The sequence below is a fragment of the Capra hircus genome, chromosome 7, assembly GCF_001704415.2.
Source record: "Capra hircus breed San Clemente chromosome 7, ASM170441v1, whole genome shotgun sequence".
NCBI lineage: Eukaryota > Metazoa > Chordata > Mammalia > Artiodactyla > Bovidae > Capra > Capra hircus.
Window position 1 is genome coordinate 94777165 of NC_030814.1, and position 19891 is coordinate 94797055.

Sequence of the window (19891 nt, forward strand, 5' to 3'; positions counted from 1 at the left end):
TCTAAAACCCAACAGGGACTTCCCTGTTGGTCCAGTTGATAAGACTCTGTATTCCCAGCATAGGGGGCCTGAGTTTGGTCCCTGGTTGGAGAACTAAGATCCCACATACCACAACTAAGCTTGTGTGCCACAGCTACTGAGCCCCGTGCATTCTAGAGACTATGTACCACAACTAGAAAGGCCTACACAACACAAAGAAGAAAACAGTGCAGCCAGAAATTTTAAAAATTAATAATTCAAAAAAAATATGACACAGATGAACTTCTCTCCCAAACAGAAGCAGAATTATGGACATAGAGAACAGGCCGGTGGTAGCCAAGGGGGAGGGAGTTGGGGGAGGGACGGAGTGGGAGGCTGGGGTTAGCAGATGAAAGCTTTAGTATGGATAGACAAGATCCTACTATTCAATATCCTGTGATAAACTATAATTGAAAATAGTATTTTTTAAAAATATATAACTGAATCACCTTGCTGTACAGCAGAAATTAACACATGATAAATCAACTGTATGTCAATCAAAAAATATTAAACCTAAAAAAATATTAAAATTGAATAAAAGTACAAACAATAAAAAGCAAGCAGGCTGTCATGAAAGTGGAAAGAGAATGTGATAAAGCGCAAACATAGCAAGGACAAATGGTGTCAGGGCCAGGGCCCAGGACTCTGGAGGGGACTATGTGGCTGAAATTCCAGATATTGGGTGAATTCCTTAAGCTTTGAGGAGCTCCGTCTTTTCATCTGTAAAATGGAATCAGTACCCACATCTAGGGCTGACAAGAGAATTAGGACTATTGATTGGCACAAAATAAAGACTATATGAGGGTTGGCTATTGTTATTACTAGAGAAGTCACTATTGTTTTGATCATTAATATGATTACCAATGAAAGGACAGCTCTGGGAAGCCCCTCTGCTCCTCACAAAGCTGTACTCTTCACCTCTTCTGCCTGCACCACCTACCAGCAGAGCCCATTTATTTTATCATGTATGTATATATGTATTTTTTTATTTTTCGATTGTGCTGGGGGAATACAGGATCTACAAAGAAGACTCAGTAGTTCTGGCACAGGGGTGGCATGTGGGATCTTCCCAAACCAGAGATCAAACCCAAGTTCCCTGCACTGGCACGTAGGTTCCTAGACTAGCAAAGTCCCCATCATAGCCCATTCAGACTACAGGTTTCTACACCCCATCCTGGGTCTCCCCAGTGGCTCAGTGTGGTAAAGAATCCCCCTGCCAATGCAGGAGACGCGAATTCCATCCCTGGTTAGGAAGAGTCCCCTGGAGAAGGAAATGGCAACCCACTTCAGTATTGTTGCCTAGGAAATCCCATGGACAGAGGGGCCTGGGGGACTATAGTCCATGAGCTTGCAAAGAGTCGGACATGACTGAGCAATTAAACACACACACACACACACACACACATACACGCCTTATCTTCCATGTCCCAAGACATTTTTTCCATCCCTTGAATAGAGGGATCCTAAAGCTCAAGGTTCTAGTTGTCTTCTGCCCCTATTCCCAAGCTTTCCAGGGCCCCCTAAAGACCTGGAGGGAAAAAGACCCCCAGTTAGTGCCTGGCTGAGTCCAACACTTGGGCAATTGCATTCCAAGTTCAATTCCCCTGGAAACAGGCCTTTGCCGCCTGCTGCCTCTGGGCGTCTGTATATGCTGTTCCCTCTGCCTCCAATGTTTTGCCAAAGCAGTCCACGTCTGGATAAAGCCAACTCAACCTTCAGGTCTTAGCAGAAATGTCACCCCAGGAGCATCATCTGATCGCCAGGCTGGATAGGGTGCTTCCTCTGTGCTCCTCAGCATCCTGGCTTCATGGTCACGGCCCTGGTCCTCCACGGTGATAATACGACAAGGATTGAAAAATATGTGCTTTAAGAGTTGCAGAGACATGGGTATATACCTATGGCTGATTTGTAGAACACTGTAAGGCAATTCAGTTCAGTTCAGTCGCTCAGTCGTATCCGACTCTTTGCGACCCCGTGAATCACAGCATGCCAGGCATCCCTGTCCATCACCAACTCCAAGTTTACCCACACTCATGTCCATCAAGTCGGTGATGCCATCCAGCCATCTCATCCTCTGTCATCCCCTTCTCCTGCCCCCAATCCCTCCCAGCATCAGGGTCTTTTCCAATGAGTCAACTCTTCGCATGAGGTAGCCAAAGTATTGGAGTTTCAGCCTCAGCATCAGTCTTTCCAGTGAACACCCAGGACTGATCTCCTTTAGGATGGACTGGTTGGATCTCCTTGCAGTCCAAGGGACTCTCAAGAGTCCAACACCACAACAGTTCAAATGCATCAATTCTTCGGTGCTTAGCTTTCTTCACAATCCAACTCTCACATCCATACATGACCACTGGAAAAACCATACCCTTGACTAGACGGACCTTTGTTAGCAAAGCAATGTCTCTGCTTTTTAATATGCTATCTTGGTCGGTCATACATAACTTTTCTTCCAAGGAGTAAGCGTCTTTTAATTTCATGGCTGCAGTCACCACCTGCAGTGATTTTGGAGCCCCCCAAAATAAAGTCTGACACTGTTTTCACTGTTTCCCCATCTATTTGCCATGAAGTGATTATCCTCCAATTAAAAATAAATTTTTTTTTAAAAAAAGTAATTGCGGTCCTAGGATTTCCCTGGTGGTTCAGAGATAAAGAATCCACCTGTCAATGCAGGGGACAGGGGTTCAATCCCTGATCTGGGACGATTCCATATGCTGCAGAGCAACTAAGCCCATACGCCACAACTATTGAGCCTGTGCTTGGCAACAAATCACTGCAATGAGAAGCCGCTGCACTGCAGCTAGAGAGTAGCCTCTGATCGCCACAGCTAGAGAAAAGCCTACGCAGCAACAAAGACCCAGCGTAACCAAAAATAAGTAAATAAATAATTTCAAAAAGAACTGCAGATCCTAGGACTTCCCTGGTGGTCTAGTCATTAAGAATATGCCTTTCAGTGCAGGGGACGCAGGCTCGATCCTTGGTTGGGGAACTAAGACCCCATATGACTTGAGGCAACTTAGCCCACATGCTGCACCTAGAGAGAAGATCCTGAAGATTCCATATACCTCAACTAAGACTCGATGCAGCCAAAAATAAAATAAATAATTTTTGTTTTTTTTAAATGCAGGTCCTAGGACATTCCCTGGCTGTTTTCAGTGGTTAGGATTTGGCGCTTTCACTGCTGTAGCCTTGGTTTCACACCCTGATGGGGGAACTAAGATCCCACAAGCCACATAGCACAACCAAAAAAAGAAAAACAAAAAACTGCAGGGCTGCCTCCTCCAGGCAGTATGCCCCGATTGCTCCAGTCGTCACCTCAGTGGAGGTGAGTAACTCCCCAGACTTCTGCCTTCTCCCTTCCCTTGAATTCTAGGGAGTCATCCAAGCTCACTCTACTCCAGACATACTTCCTCCAACACATCAGGCACAGCCCGGGCTCAGGGCTTTTGTACTGGCTGATACCTCTGGAAAATTCTTTTCTCACAAATACCCACCTGGCTCCCTCCTTACTTCCTTCAAATCTCTGAAAGTGAATGTCACCTTTTCAGTGAGAAACTGATGACCCAGTTTTAAACTGTACACCCCTCATTCTCTGATACCCTCTTCCTCTTTTCCAGTTTAATTTTTCCCCATTGCATTCGTCACCATCAAAAACACTATATACATTTTACCATTTTACTTTTGTATTTTGTTTATTGCCTGTCTTCTCCATCAAATATGAGCTCCAGGGACTTCCCTGGTGTCCTAGTGGCTAAGACTCTGTGTTCCCAATGCAGGGGGCCCCGGGCTCGATCCCTGGTCAGGGATCGATGGAGTGATCGGTGGAGTGATGCCTGCACAGGGGAGAAATGAGTCAGGAAGTTGATGTCTGCTGCCATTAGCCTCGTGGACTCCCAGACCTGCTGTCTCCCTTCACAGCTAGATCCCATGTGCCACAACTAAGAGTTTGTACGCCACAACTGAAGATCCTGCATACTGCAGCTAAGACCAAGCACAGCCAAAATAAATACCCAATTTTTTTCTTAAGTGAGCTCTAAGAAGTCACAGATTTCATCTACTTGGTCTACTGTTGTGTGTCCAACACCCAAAACTAGTGCCAGCACACAGTAGGTGCTCGATAAATGTTTGTTGAATGAATGAAGGCATGGCAGTACGCAAGGTCTACCCTAGCCTTCAGATACCCGGGCATGTCCACCCACCTATGCAATGTCCCCACCCCATTCCCAGATACCTGGTCTTCTTGGCCACCTTTTCAAGGGGGACACCACTGCGGAGAGCGAGGTGGCAGAGGTGCAAAAGGGCCATGCCCAGGCTCTCATTCTGAAAGTGGTGGATCTCCTCCTCGCTGGATAGCTCGCATAGTGATGCCACGTCATTTACAAACTCATGCTTGCCCTGGGGATGGGGAATCAGGCAGAAAGGGAGGTGTGAGAACTTGTTCACTCCCCAGCTTCCGGTCACTTTCAGGAAGGGAGGGACCCCATATGTATGCCTCATCTGCCCAACCCTATGCCTGTGATAGACATCACTAATCAACCACAGTACTCTTACCCCTGCAGCCCTAAGAGTCCAAAACCCTTTTGTTCAGGCAGCCGAAGGATCCCAGATGGCATGACTGAAACCCACTAGCTATAGCAAATTGGGAGGGAAGTGGGGGCTCCTCAATTGCCCAAGGTCCCTCACAAATAGTCACGCCTCCCCAGCCCTGCTCACACCTGCTCAAAGAGGTACTCAAAGGAGGCAGGGTCCAGGAGTTGCACCCCCTGCTCTGCCTGTTCTGACGAAGTCTCGGGCCCTGGGGGCCCGCAGCGGTACACAGCCGGCTCCTGAGGATTCGTGCCATGCCAGTTTCGGAAATAAAACCTGCAGGAAAGGAGAGGGTGCAGTTGAGGGTTAGCATGGATTCAGGCCAAGTCTTGGCAGGTGGGGACTGGGGAGGGAGGGGAGAGGACAAAAGCCTTCTAAGGGGACTTTGCCCACCTCATGCGGAAGTACAGCGTCAGGCTGGAGTCCCTGGAGGTATCCAGGATGTGATTTGGAGGTAGCCAGACCTGGGCCTGGGCATCGAAGAGGGCAAAAAGATTGAAGCAGGGTGGAGTGATGCCTGCACAGGGGAGAAATGAGTCAGGAAGTTGATGTCTGCTGCCATTAGCCTCGTGGACTCCCAGACCTGCTGTCTCCCTTCACAACCTCTCCCTGGCCTCCTCCCCTGCCAAAAGAAGACAATGCAATATGTAGACCATGCTGTGGCCACACAGAAAAACTACATTTCCCAGTCTCCCTTGCAGCTAGGATGAGGGCATTGGACAGTTTTTTGACCAATGGGATGTGGGCAGAAGGAATATACATTTTCCAGGTCTAGAAATAAACTCTCCTGTCCTCTTCCCTACCCTAGGGATGTTGGAGACCCTTCATGCCTCGTGGTGAAACTACAAGATAGAGGGGAACCATTTGACCAGCACTAAATGCTAGGGCATCAGCATTAAATGCTTATATCTGGTGGCTCAGATGGTAAAGACTCTGACTGCAATGTGGAAAACCCAGGTTTGATCCCTGGCTCGGGAAAATGCCCTGGAGAAGGGAATGGCTACCCACTTCAGCACTCTTGCCTGGAGAATTCCATGGGCAGAGGGCCCTGGTGGACTACAGTCCATGGGGTTGCGAAGAGTCAGACATGTTTAAGCAACTAACACTTTCACTATCAGACTTACGGTAAATTTTCATTGTCTTAACCCAGGAGAATTTGGGGGATGCTACTTGTTACTAGAGCGAACCTAGCATAGACTGACTAACACAGCTCTTCAGACTGCTGGCACTTTGCCTGTCTCTCTCTGAACTCCAGCCCCAGAGAAATATCCAACTACCCTTGGCCGTCACACTGTGGATATCTCTGGCCCCCTGTGATGTGCTTTGTTCCAAACAGATCTCATCTGAGGTCCCCAGACCTGCCCCCTGTCAGCATAGTTCTCTAAGCCAGGATTTCATCTTTGTCCTTAACTCATCCCACCCCCTCAAAATCAGATTGGTCACAAGTCCTGTTCTTTCTGCACCCTTCATTCTCTCTAGGATCCACCCACTTCCTTCAAATACAAAACCCAGTCCCAGCTCAGCCTCCGGATTTATTGTCATTCCCCATACCGGCCACCTAAGCATCTTTTTTCATACGTATCACTTAAAAACTGTATATAAAATAGTTTTTTTGGAATAATTTATAATCACCTAAGTACCAGCCATTAAAGAAATAAAACTTGGCAAATCCGACTGAAACCCCCACCTACATCTACCTCCTCTGCCCTATCGCAAAGAGATAACCATACTCCTGAACTAGAGTTTATCATTTTCATATTTTCTATGACCTAGTTTTAAATGCTATAAACTTGAGTGTGGTATTATATCATAGGTATCCTTCAGCAATTTGTTTTTTCAGGCTATGATAGCTTTTAAGCTTCACACGTGATACATGTAACTTTGGTTGAATTTCTTTTTACTGGCTGCATAGTATTTCAGTGTTCAACCACACTGCAACTGATCTGTGCATTCTCCTCTACAAAGACTTTGAGATGGCCTCTTATTTCTCAGTGAAATAAATGAGGCTGCTCTGAACATTCTCGTGTGTGTCTCCTGGAACACATGAGCTGCGTGTTTGTAGAGTACGTATCTAGGAGTGGAACTGTGTGCCCTCAGGGAATGTATTCAGGTTATATGATGCCAAATTGCTCTACAAAAATCACTGCATCCAGGAATTCCCCAGAAGTCCAATGGTTAGGACTTGGTACTTTCACTGCTGAGAATCCAGATTGAACCCCTGGTTGGGGAACTAAGATCCCACAAGCCACATGGCACAGCCAAAAAAAAAGAAAAAAAAATTGTTACATCCAAGTGTACTGCACCCCAAAGAAGGAGCACGCCTCCCTGTGAGACAGCTTCCTAAAGAACCAATCTGTGGGCCTTCCCTGGTGGTCCAGGGGTTGAGAATCCATTTTCCAATGCAGGGGATGCAGGTTCAATCTCTGGTCTGGGAACCATGGTCCCAAATGCTATAGGGCAACTAAGCCCATAAGCCACAAGTGACGAGTTCCTACACTGCAGCAAAGATCTGATGCAGCCAATAAATAAATATTTAAAATAAAAACAAAAGACAAATATTAGAGGAAGATATTCTTTGAAAAAAAAGAACCAATCTATTTCACTCTCTGGCTTAAACCTTCCACGGCTCCCTCTTTGCCCCATAAGAAAGCTCAACCCCCTCAGCAGTGAACAACCATGACCTGGATCCAGACAGTCATGCTCGCTTTCAATTTCTAGTTTCCCTTCTAAATTCTTGAAACTGATTCTCCAGTTACTCTTAAGATCTTTTCCTTCCTCAAACAGATTAGGTTCTCGGGACCTTGACTAGGCATGATTCACACACTAGCAAACCTGTCTGACTTCTTTATGGTCAGAGACTTCCCTGGTGGTCAGGTGGCTAAGACTCTGTGCTCCCAGTGCAGGGGGCCCACGTTCTATCCCTGGTCAGAGAACTAGATCGAACATGTCACAACTAAAGATCTCAAGTGCCACAACTAAGATCTGATGCAGTCAATAATAAATTAATCAATTAAAAAAAAAAAGAATCAGCCATCAGTGGAAAAGTATGAAGTGTTATAGAAATCTACCAGACAGCCCCCATTCAGCTATGGGGCAGGGGGGCTGAGAGGGTGTCCTGGAGGAAGGGGAAGGTAAGTCCCCTTGAAGATGCCCTCTCCTCCTCTGGCAGAAGACATTAGACTTCTAAGCACATCCAATGCAAGCTCTCATGACCATCCATGTTTCCTTACTGCTCCTGGGAAAAAGTCTAAACTCTAGACTCTCCCTCTGGGGTTTAAGGCCCTTAAGCTTTAAGACCTGACTCTGGCTGACCTCTCACCCATCATCTCCCTTCCTGGAGTTCCTTGCTCCTAACCTCACCCACCACACTCTGCTTCCACCACAAGAGCCAGAGCATCTTTGACCCTTGAGTTCAACCATGTTCCTCCTTTGCTCACAGTCCTCCATGGCTCCCATCTCACTTGCAGTAAAATTTGAAGTCTTCCCTGAGGCTCAAAAGGCTCTGCACAACCGGCACCATCACCTGTTCACCCTCACCTATCCCTGTAGCCACGTGAGTGAAGGGAATGCCACGTGAGCGAAGGGAACACATGAGCTGAGTGTTTGTAGAGTATGTATCTAACTGTGTGGCCTCCTCACAGTTACCAGCAAGTTCCCACCTCAGGGTCTTTGCACTTGCTGTTCTCGCTGCCAGATGTCCCTGTGGCTTGCTCCCTTATCTCCTCAAGTTTTAAATCTTTTTTTTTGGCTGCACCATGCGGCTTGTGGCATCTTAGTTCCCAATCAGGGATCGAACCCTGGCTCCCATCCCCACAGTGGAAGTTCAGAGTATTAACCTTTGGACCACCAAGCAAGTCCCCAAGTGTGAAATCTTTTACCATCATCTCTCACCTCCTATTCAGTTTCCTTATTTATTGCGTTTCTTGCTGAGCCCTATAAGAATTCAGCTGCAATGCAAGAGACCTAGGTTTGATCTCTGGGTTGGGATGATCCCTTGGAGAAGGGAATGGCAATCCACTGAAGTATTCTTGCCTGAGAAATCCCATGGACAGAGGAGCCCGGCGGGCTACAGTCCATGGGGTTGCAAAGAGTTGAACACAACGGAGCAACGAACACTTTCACTTTCATTAGAATATCAGCTTTTTACAAGACTGATTGCAAATTACACACGCAGTAATTGGGGGCTGGCACACAGAAGGTGCTCACTCAACACGGGAGGCATGAATGGGCAGACAACTGGATAAACAGGGCCCAGTGGCTGCTGGCACCTCCACCTCACCATGGGGCTGATGGCCAGGACTCACCGACTTTGTGTGCGATGTGGATGCAGACATCCTCCGCGGTCAGTGTGGGCTCAGTGAAGGTGACCCAGGGCTCCCCACCACTGGGGCCAGCCCAGTGCAGAAGTACTTTCAGGCCTTCTCTGGTGGCCATGGGCTGAGCTCTGTCCCCATTGGGCTTCCTGCCCCTGGTGGTGGTCCTCCATTGGCACAGAGGCATGTTCTTGACAGCTGGCCTGCCTGTGGAGGAACATCCTATCAACCCCCCAGGCCTCAGCCTTGAGGGCCCTTTTTAGTACCTCAACCTTCCTACCTCCAAACTGAAGGGAAAGATTTGGGACCCCTCACTGTGCAAACTTAGGCACCCAATTCCCTTCCACGGGCCTCAGTTTCCACATCTGTTTGATGGAGCTGGGGTTTGCGACACCCTCCCCCCATGCTACATCAGTCATGAACAGCACCACCACCAACCCCTTTAGTGGACAAATTCACCAATACATAAGTCTGCCCAGAACCCACCTTTCCAAAATAACCTGGATGGTCAGACAGACCTGGGGGTGAATCCTGTGTCGACTCAAGCGCAAGTCATTTAGTCATGTTGGGCCTCAGTCTCCCCATCTGGAAAACACATGCTGAGCGTGTTGCCATGAAGAGACAGTTGTGACATTTCTACATTCCTTTTAAAGAAACTTTTATATAGAGTTGTAAGGGAATTATGCACTGCTGTTACCATATTGTGGGCAGGTAAAGACTTACTATTGCCATTTTGTTGTTTTCTGGTTGTTTTGTAGACGGGTTCTTCCCTGTTTCTTATCCTGCTGTCTGTCTTTGTGTTTGGATGAAATTACTACAGGGTTTTTCCCTTGTGGTTACCCTAAGTTTAATAAGTTAAAGATGTGTTATGAGACTTACAAAACCTACCTCACACTGACAATACCCTCTTTTAAGCTAACAGCTTCCCTTTAGCAGAACTTGTAAACTTTACATTTGTAATTCTCCACCTCACATTTTGATTACTGCTGTTACACTTCACATTTTTTATATATTGTAGTTATGGTTATTGTTTTCTACGTTTTTTAAAAACTAGAGTTATAAATCAATTAGGTTGTGATGGTTCAACACAGTTCTGTATGTTACACATTAAGAATCTTGATACAGGCATGACCAAATAACAAATATGATAAAATCAAGCATGAAGTCATTATCATTAATTTTATAATCACAATCGTTTCTCTCTTTCAGCCAATATTCCTGCTTCCCACATTTACCCCTACTAGTGACCCTGGTCCCTTGCTGGCTCCCTGAGCGGCGGAGGGGTTCTGTTCAGCTCTTTTCCTAACAACCTGGAACTTTTTGAGAGGCAGACCCAGGGTCCAGGCTTCCTGAGGTCTCCAAGTATTTCCGGAGAAGGACTGTCAGCAATTAGAGTGACGTTACTCATTTAAGACCGTGATGAGGGAAAAACAGAATACCGCAATTGCATAATGCCGGATTTGTCAGGAATCAACTTCTCTCAGAGTCTGTTTCCTCATTTGGAAAACAGGCATAAAACAGTCTCTCTCTCAAAGGGTTGTTGGGAGGATTCAATGAGCTTGAAGCAGAGAAAAGGCTCCGCGAGGGGCCTGGCAAACGCTTGGTAAGTGTTCGCAAAGTCGGACACGACTGACCTACTGAACAACAAGAAATGATTTTCTTTGAGATAAGACCCTAGGGATCGGGCTTTTGTAGTGGCCATCTCCTCCTTCCTCATCCCCTCTGGGCACAGATCTAGCTTTGAAGATGAGGTCGAAGATGAGGTCTAAGCGAGGTCCGCAGCCCCCAACCCCCTAAGCATCCCCACCTCCCCGCCAGAAACCTCCAAACCCTGCTGGCAGGGGCAGGAACCGTGCTGTGTACCCACCCGGCATCGATCAGTCACAAGGCAGTGTGGGGGCTTCTAACCACCTCCTGCAAAGGGCAGTTCCGCCAGCTGCATCCTTCCCAATGATCTCCAGGGCGTGCTCCCTCGCGCCCCCTTCCAGACTCACCCTTTCCCCGGAACTCGCTGCAACCCTGGACCCCACCCCGACGCCCGGGGCAGCCGCCTCTTGATCGCCCCTGGAACAGCACCTCCCATTGGTCGCCTGAAACGGGCACATTCATTGGTCGCTGTCCTGCTCCGCCCCTTCACTACTACGGTGGCTCCCCTATTGGTTCAGGCTTCAAGTTTCGTTCAGCCTCGGGCGGGAGAGCGTAAACTCTCTGCGGCTCCGCGACTTCAATTACCCACGCAGGAGTGGATCCAAGCAAGTCAGGCTTCCAGAGCTTATCCTGATGCAAGGTCAGATCGTCATCTCGGCGATCAAGGTTGCAGCTGGCTGCCATTCAGTCCTCTGACCCCGCTGCCATGTGGCCCTCCATTCCGTCCTGCCTCTCCTCCCTGTCTGCGTGGCCAGCCTTGCTTCTCAGAGCTGAGACACCCCACCAACCACCAACCACTCCCACCCCCGCCTTCTGGAGGAGGCATTCAGGGCCCACCCGCTCACATTCCTTTTCTGATCACCCATAGCCCTGACGCTGGGAAAGATTGAGGGCAAGAGGAGAAGGGGACGACAGGATGAGATGGTCGGATGGCATCATTGACTCAATAGACATGAGTTTGAGCAAACACTGCGAGATAGTCAAGGACAGGGAAGCCTGGCGTGCTTCAGTTCATGGGGTGGCAAAGAGTGACTGAAGAACAACAACAAAATCCTGTTCTCCGAGGCCTCTTTGCTCAAGGTAGCAGCTTGGGCGTCCCATCTGATCCAAGTTCTGATCCCTGCAAAACAAGTCGCTGCTATTTATATTTACAGAGAAGGCTGGGCACTCAGCGTTTCATACACATTATTTCATTTTGTTGCAGGAAGAGGGACCCCTTCCAGGGCCCGAGAGTGGGCTCTTGTCTAACACTTGGAAATGAATTACCAAGGAGACACATGTTCTGACAAAGCAAAAGACATTATTGGAAAGGGGCGCCCCGGGGGGGAAAGAGCAGCAGGGTAAGGGAACCCAGGAGAACTGCTCTGCTGCATGGCTGTCAGTCTCGGGTTTGATGGTGATGGGGTTAGTTTCTGGGTTGTCTCTGGCCAATCATTCTGACTCAAGAGTCCTTCCTGGTGGTGCATTCGTGGATCAGCCTAGATGAATTCTAGCAAGGATTCTGGGAGGTGGTCCGAGTATGTATTGGCATTTTCTCTCTCCTTTTGACCTTTCCCGAGTTCTTTCTGGTTGCTAGTAGTTTGTTAGTTCTCCATTCCTCCTGCTGTAAGATAACTCACTCAAGTAGTTACTATCAAGCCTGGCCAGGGCAGTCAGTGGGTTCCCCTAACAATCTGATGTTAGCAGTCTGGCATCTCATCCCCATTTCTCAGAGAAAGAAACCGCGGTACAGAAAGGTGACAAAGACTCTTTCCTTGCCCAAACTTTAGTCCTCTGAGCCTTCTTCTGTTTTTAAAAATAATTTTATTTATTTTTATTTTTGGCTGTCCTGAGTCTTCATTGCTGCATGGGCTGGCTTTTCCCTAGTTGCGGAGGGCAGGGGCTACTCTCTAGTTGTGGTGTGCGGGCTTCTCATTGCTGTGGCTTCTCTTGTTGTGGAACACAGGCTCTGGAGTGCTTGGACTTCAGTAGTCGCAGCACATGGGCTTCAGTAGTTGAGGCTCTTGGGCTGTAAAGCACTGACTTAGTAGTTGTGGCACACTGGCTTAGTTGCTTTTCGCCATTTGGGATCTTCCTGGACTGAGGATCAAACCAGTGTACCTTGCATTACATGGTGGATTCCACTGGACCACCAGGGAAGCTCCCCTCCCACCCTCCCCCATCACACCCTCATTCTGCTCTTTGCCTGGCGATCCCCAGATGTCTTTGCTGCATTCAGAGTTGAGCCCAGTGCTCTCCCCTTTTGCAGTCCCCCATTGCAGTTGTCCTGAATAGTCTCCCTTACCATTTTGTGAGTCAAAAATATTGCCTGCCATATCTGTAAACAAAGGATATTACAGTCATCCAGCCATCACATTGAATAGGAGCTAGATGGGCCTCAGGGTAAATGGCTGGTTTCTCCCCTGTGGATGGATACTCCAAATTAGCAGGAGACAGAAGAGCTAAGCTTTGCTCAGGTAAAAGATAGAGACCACATATTTCTCATTCTCCAAGTCATGGGTGGTGACTGCAGCCATGAAATTAAAAGACACTGCTTGGAAGAAAAGCTATGACAAACCTAGAGAGTGAATTAAAAATCAGAGACACCACTTTGCAGACAAAGTTCCTTATAGTCAAAGCTATGGTTTTTCCAGTAGTCATGTATGGATGTGAGGGTTGGACCATAAATAAGGCTGAGTGCTAAAGAACACATGCTTTTGAACTGTGGTGCTGGAGAAGACTCTTGAGAGTCCCTTGGACAGCAAGGAGATCAAATCAGTCAATCCTGAAGGAAATCAGACCTGAATATTCATTGGAAGAGCTGATGCTGAAGCTGAAGCTCCAATACTTTGGCCACCTGATGTGAAGAGACAACTCATTGGAAAAGACCCTCATGCTGGGAAAGAGTGGAGGCAGACTCATTGGAAAGACTGTCATGCTGAGAAAGACTGAGAGCAAGAGGAGAAGGGGCGACAGAGGATGAAACTGTTGGATGGCATCACCGACTCGATGGACATGAATTTGAGCAAACTCTTAGAGGGAGTGAAGGACAGGGAAGCATGGCATGCTGCAATTCATGGAGTCACAGAGAGTCAGATACGACCTGGTGACTGAACAACAAGCCAAGGAGACCCCAACTATACATGCACAGAAAGGCTCCTTGGAGGTCAAAAAGGAGGGGGTGTCACCTCATAGTAAGTGACGTCAGCCTACCCATAGGCCTCTTCACTGGAATCCATCTTGGCCACGACATGCATGCACACATGGGAGGACTGAGATAAACCAAATATGTACTCAGAAGCAGGCAAAGAAAGATGATTGGCCAAAGGAAACCTGGAAGACCTGCCCCATAAAAGTGATTCAACCTACCATAAGGGTGTGACTCTCTCTCTGAGCCTGCCTCTGTGTCTATCCACACATACTCTTTTTCCTTCCTAATAATCACTACTTGTTTCACTACTTCCAGTCTCTATGTGGAAATTAATTTCTGCACACTTGACAGGCCAGGGCCTGATGGTCTTAGTGGTGAGAATTCAGCGTTCTCACTGCCTCAGGCTGATTTCAATCTCTGGCTGGGGAACCGAAACCCTGCCTCAAACCGCTGCAGGTGGAGGCTACTAGAGATCAGCGTCACAGCCGCACAGATGGTGAGCCCTGAGGGAACTCAGGATAGAAACAGGATGCCCACCATCCACCCGTCAGTCACTGCAATGCATGGGTGCATGCTAGGTCACTTCAATCATGTCCAGCTCTTTGCGACCCTAAAGACTGCCTGTCCGTGGGTTTCTCGAGGCAAGAATACTGGAGTGAGTTACCATGCCCTCCTCCAGGGGATCTTCCTGACCTAGGAACCAAACGCGAACCTCTTACGAATCCTGCACAGGTAGGTTCTTTTCCACAAGCGCCACCTAGGAAGTCACTGCAGCCACCCTTGCAGAGATGCACCATGAGGAGACTCAGGATGAGAAAGCACAGGTCAGCTGAGGTCCTGTCAAAGGAATGATTTCAGTGAGCCCAGACTCTTGCATCTTCCCATACATAGAAAAGCACTAAACTCTTTAACTTGAGATATCTGATTTTCTTTTATTAACAATAACCTTGTTGTAAGAGCTTGAATATATCCTGGCTCCCCCCTCACCTCTGCAGAGCAATCTCTCAGAGTTATCTGAGATGCTGTGTCCCAGACTTCAGTCCTCAGTTTGTCTGCCAAATAAAATATAACTCTCAACTTTTAGGTTGTGCTTTTTTTTTTTTGTCCCAGTTGACAGTTTGTGTGTTTTTTTAATTGGAATAGAGTTGCTTGTCAGTGTTGTGTTAGTTTCTGCTGTACAGCAAAGTGAATGTTATGCATATACATATATTCCCTCTTTTTTAGACTTCCTTCCCGTTTAGGTCACCACAGAGCATTGAGTAATCTGTGCTCTACAGTAGGTTCTTATTAATTATCTAGCAATAACTAATCCCAGTTTCCCAATTCATCCTACCCTCTTTACCCACTTGGTATCGATAAGTTTATTTTCTATATCTGTGTCTCTATTTCTGCTTTGAAAATAAGTTCATCTGTACCATTTATGATAAGGGCAGAGTAAAGGGACAAAGTAGGTGATTAAATAGTTAATCCCACTAGGGGATTGTAAGTAGAAAAAATATGGGAGACCCCAGTAAGTTAATGGTCACTTAAGAAAACAGGTTTGCTTAACCACAAAACCAAGCAGGCTTGCTTAACCACAAAGCATGCAGTACAAACATGAGGCCAGCTTCAAAACAATGAAACAATGGCAGCATGAGACCCACAGCCTTCCCAGGGAGCTCAGCAAGGTCTAGGACATGCTTTCTGCACACATGAAAACAATAATTTATGGGAAAGTGACATTTCAAAGTAAATATCCTCATTGTACTGAAACCTGAAATAATTTTTCCATTATGTTATGACTTTCAGCTTAACCATGTGGGGACAAGAAAACACCTCTGCCCAGTCTGGAGGAGGAGCTGATGATCAAAGCACAGCACCTACTCAAGAATGAGGAAGTGGGACTTTGCTGGTGGTCCAGTGGGTAAGACTCTGCACTCCCAATGCTTTGGGCCCAGGTTCGATCCCTGGTTGGGGAACTAGATCCCGGGTGCTGCAACTAAGAGGGCCTGTGTGTGGCAGCTAAGACCAGGCACAGCCAAATAAATACATAAATTAAAAAATAATAAATAACAAATATATGACTTTAAAAAAGAATGAGGAAGAAAGCGGTCTTTCCCCTCTCCTCACTTTTCCTTTGATTATAAAACTGTAGCCCACTAAGTTGAGGGGCTCGGCACCCTCTCACCTGCCCACTGGTAAGCTTTACAAGCATCCTGTTCTAATAAATCACTTGGTATCCATCACTCTGACTTTTGCTGAATTCTTTTCTGCACCAAAACATAAAGGAGGACTGGTGATCTTCGGAACCGACCCCACCCCCCGAAACGCCACCTAAAAGTTTCGTTTAGTTAACGACTTTTAACAAGTGTCAGTATAAATTTTTCTTTAACAGAGGCTGAGGAAAGCTGAGCACAGAAGAATTGATGCTTTTGAACTGTGGTGTTAGAGAAGACTCTTGAGAGTCCCTTGGACTGCAAGGAGATCCAACCAGTCCATTCTGAAGGAAATCAGTCCTGGGTGCTCTTTGGAAGGACTGATGCTAAAGCTGAAACTCCAGTACTTTGGCCATCTCATTGACTCATTGGAAGACTCTGATGCTGGGAGGGATTGGGGGCAGGAGGAGAAGGGGACGACCGAGGATGAGATGGCTGGATGGCATCACCGACTCGATGGACGTGAGTCTGAGTGAACTCCAGGAGCTGGTGATGGACAGGGAGGCCTGGCGTGCTGCGATTCATGGGGTCGCAAAGAGTCGGACACGACTGAGTGACTAAACTGAACTGAGGAACTTTTCCAGGTCCCAAAGCACCAAAGGGCAGAGCCAGGTTTAATTCTGAAGTTGGAGCCATAACAGCTGTGGCCAAGAGCATGTGACTACTCTTCTCAGTCTGAGAAAATGGGGGAAAACAGACCCTTTTTCACAGGGCAGCTATGGAGATTTAATGTGAAGTTGTAAACAGAACTTAGCCTAGAGTCTGGAGGATAGTGAGTGCTGGGAACTTGGGGATTGGGGAATTAATAGTGATTCACCCTGACAAGAGAATCATTTGCAGCTGGGGAAAAAAAAAGCAGAATTCTGTGCTGGTATGGTGACATCTCCAGAGTGTCTGTATAGTTCCTAACAGAGAATGAAATATATAGAACATATAGAATAGGACTTTCCTGGTGATCCAGCGGTTAAGGCTCCCTGCCTTCAGGGGCCCTGGTTTGATCACTAGCCAGGGAACTAAGACCCCACATGCTGAGTGGCATGGCCAGAAAGAAAGTGTTAGGTAGTTAGAATAGGGAAAAGGAGTCCAGAATGGCGGTGGCTAAACGATAAGGAAGAGAAAAGCACGCGAAAATAGAACAAAGGGAGGTCTGAGGACCGGAGTGAGGACTTCAGGTTCAACAAACAGCACTCCTGGCTGGCCCGATTTACCCAGGGCAGGCCTGGGGGGTTGGGAGGACATAAAAAGAGGAGCCAAAGGGCTGGGGGGCAGAGAGCCCCCCACCCCACCCCCCCACCCCAACTCCGCGCATGCGCTGAGGCGCTCTTTGCTTCGCGACTTTGGGTCAACATGCCTTCACACCTGGAGGATGGATATTCCTGTTATTATCTAAATAAAATAGAGCTGTAACACTGATTTGTCTAAGAGCTATAACACGATCTGTCCAAGACCTGAGAACTGTGACACGCCGAGGGCTTTAACGTCGTCCGTCACTCCAAATCTTTGTTGTGATGAAACAAAACCCAGGAGCATACGCTCGCCTGACAAAAGAAAAAGAATATATACAATAAAAAGAATGTACTATATTTTCTTGTGTTTGCTCAGCCCATCTATGGAAGAACTCAAGAGAAATATAGAAATATTGGTTAGTTCAAGGGAAAAATTTTCAGAAAATCTCAGGAAGGACTTCCCTGGGGGTCCAGTGATTAGGACTCTGTGCTTCCATTGCTGGGGGTGCGGATCAGTCCCTGTGGAGAACTAGGATCCTACATGACCCGTGGTGCGGCAAAAACAAAACCAAAAAACCAACAGCAAAAATCAAAATGCAGAAAAGAAATCTCACGTTTCTCTCACACCCATCTTTGGTTCATCAGCAAAATCTCACCCCACTTGGTCCAGTCCCACCATCACTCTCCTGAACCAATGAAGTCGCTTCTATCAGGGTCTGAGGCTCCTCCCCCTGCCCCGCCCACCCCCACCTCAATCTGGCCTCCCTGCATGGCCCACAGTATTTGTGAGCATCTGAGCACAATCTCTTATCCTTTATAGATATGAGTGATCAGGCTCAGAGCCTGCTTGTATGGGTTACAGCACTGTAACACCATTTATGTGCTAACCTGGCAGCTCAGATGGTAAAAAATCTGCCTGTCATGCAGGAAACCCGGGTTTGATCCCTGGGTCGGGAAGATCCCCTGGAGAAGGGGATAGCTACCCACTCCATTATTCTGGCCTGGAAAATCCCGTGGACAGAGGAGCGTGGCGGGCTACAGTTCATGGGGTCGAAAAGAGTCGGACGTGACCGAGCGACTAACACTTTCACTTTAAATGCTAAGGATCTCTTATGCAAAGGTGAGAGCACTGACTGGGGAGGAGGGGGTCCTAGAGGTTTGGAATGAGAATATTGGGCAGACACAGATGGGCCTGAGAAGGGAACTTCCCTGGCGGTCCAGTGGTTAAAACTTCAAACTCCCAGTGCAGATGGCAAAGTTTCAGTCTGGTTGGGGAACTGAGATCCTGCATGCCGCACAAGGCAGCCAAAAAATTAAAATAAAATAAAAGATGAGCCTGAGAACTTTGACCCATCAGTACCCTTGTCTGAGGGAGTTGGCCCTTCCATGTGTGATACGGTGACATAAGAAGAAATATGCATTGATCTTCATCCCTAATTCCTGGCACAGAGCTTCGACAACTCTTGAAACTTCCTGAGCGAAAGAGGTGACAGCATCGTGATTCACTGTAGCATTTGGCTTTAGTCGCTGGCTCAGAGCTCCTAAAACCTTTCCAATATCTTGACTGATAGAGGTGAAGAGAACATCTTTTGTGTTTCATAATAAACCTGTGCAACCATACCTAAGTTTATGCTAATGAGGTGACATAGCTAAATCTGGAGATGATCATACTCAGCGAAGTAAGTCAGATAGAAAAAGACAGATATATGATATCCCTCATATGTGTGCCGTGCTTAGTCACTCAGTCGTGTCCAGCTCTTTGTGACCCCCATGGGCTGTAGCCCACTAGGTTCCTCTGCCCATGGGGAGTCTCCAGACAAGAATACTGGAGTAGGTTGACATGCTCTCCTCCAGGGGATCTTCCCAACCCAGGGGCTGAACCTAGGTCTCCCTCATTGCAGGGATATTCTTTACCATCTGAGCCACAGGGAAGCCCTTGGAAAATATGTGGAATATAGTTGGAATCTTAAAAAAAAAGAAGAAGAAAGATACAAATGAACATATTTACAAAACAGACACAGACTCACTGACTTAAGAGAAGGAATTTATGGTTCTAAGGGGAAGTGTTGAGGGGAGGGATAGACGGGGTGCTTGGAAATGATATGTACACACTGCTATATTGAAAACAGCACAGGCTCAGTAGCTGTGGCTCCTGGACTTAGTTGTTCTGCAGCACAAGGAATCTTCCCTGCCAGGGACTGAACCCGTGTCCCCTGCATTGGTAGGTGGGTTCTTAACCCCTGGACCACCAGGGAAATCCTAAAATTTAAAAAAAAAATTTTTTTTAAAGAAAACTTTGGGACCTCCATGGTGGTCCAGTGGTTAAGACTCTACACTCCCAAATGCACAAGCCACAATTAAAGATGTCACATTCCTTGACAAAGATCCTGCATGCAGCAACTAAGACCTGGTGCAGCCAAGAAAATAAATATTTTACAAAAGAAGAAGAAGAAAGAAAATTTTCATGAGCTTCACTATAGGCCCTGGAGAAGGAAATGGCAACCCATTCCAGTATTCTTGCCTGGGAAATCCCATGGACAGAGGAGCTTGGGGGCTACAGTCCACGGGGTCACAAAGAGTCAGACATGACTGAGTGACTAACACACACTGTAGGCCCAGTGTTTAAATGAGAACAACAACAAACCAAATACCCAGGCCCAGAACCCTCAGCCCTCCCAGAAGCTACTCATTCAGAATCTGCAAGCCTGTTTTCCTGTTTCCTTCACCAGCTACATTTGCTTAGCAGCCTTTATGATAGTCTACTTCACTGGAACTTTC

General features: G+C 47.2%; 1 protein-coding gene across 7 annotated transcripts in view; it reads right to left on the reverse strand.

The window, feature by feature from the left end:
* The window catches only part of TYK2 (tyrosine kinase 2), a 29264-nt gene extending 18292 nt beyond the window's left edge, over positions 1-10972 (reverse strand). The window contains exons 1-7 of one of the 7 annotated variants that reach the window (XM_018051041.1): positions 10783-10972; positions 9639-9756; positions 9434-9500; positions 8907-9122; positions 4996-5119; positions 4731-4878; positions 4247-4410 (exon numbers count right to left, since the gene is read on the reverse strand). In XM_018051041.1, coding sequence (XP_017906530.1) covers positions 4247-4410; positions 4731-4878; positions 4996-5119; positions 8907-9102 — 632 coding nt within the window. In that variant the 5' untranslated portion in view covers positions 9103-9122; positions 9434-9500; positions 9639-9756; positions 10783-10972. Of the gene's footprint in view, positions 1-4246; positions 4411-4730; positions 4879-4995; positions 5120-8906; positions 9123-9401; positions 9515-9638; positions 9757-10782 lie in introns of all 7 variants that reach the window. The other 6 variants (XM_018051037.1, XM_018051040.1, XM_018051038.1 and 3 more) reach the window with 6 other exon arrangements.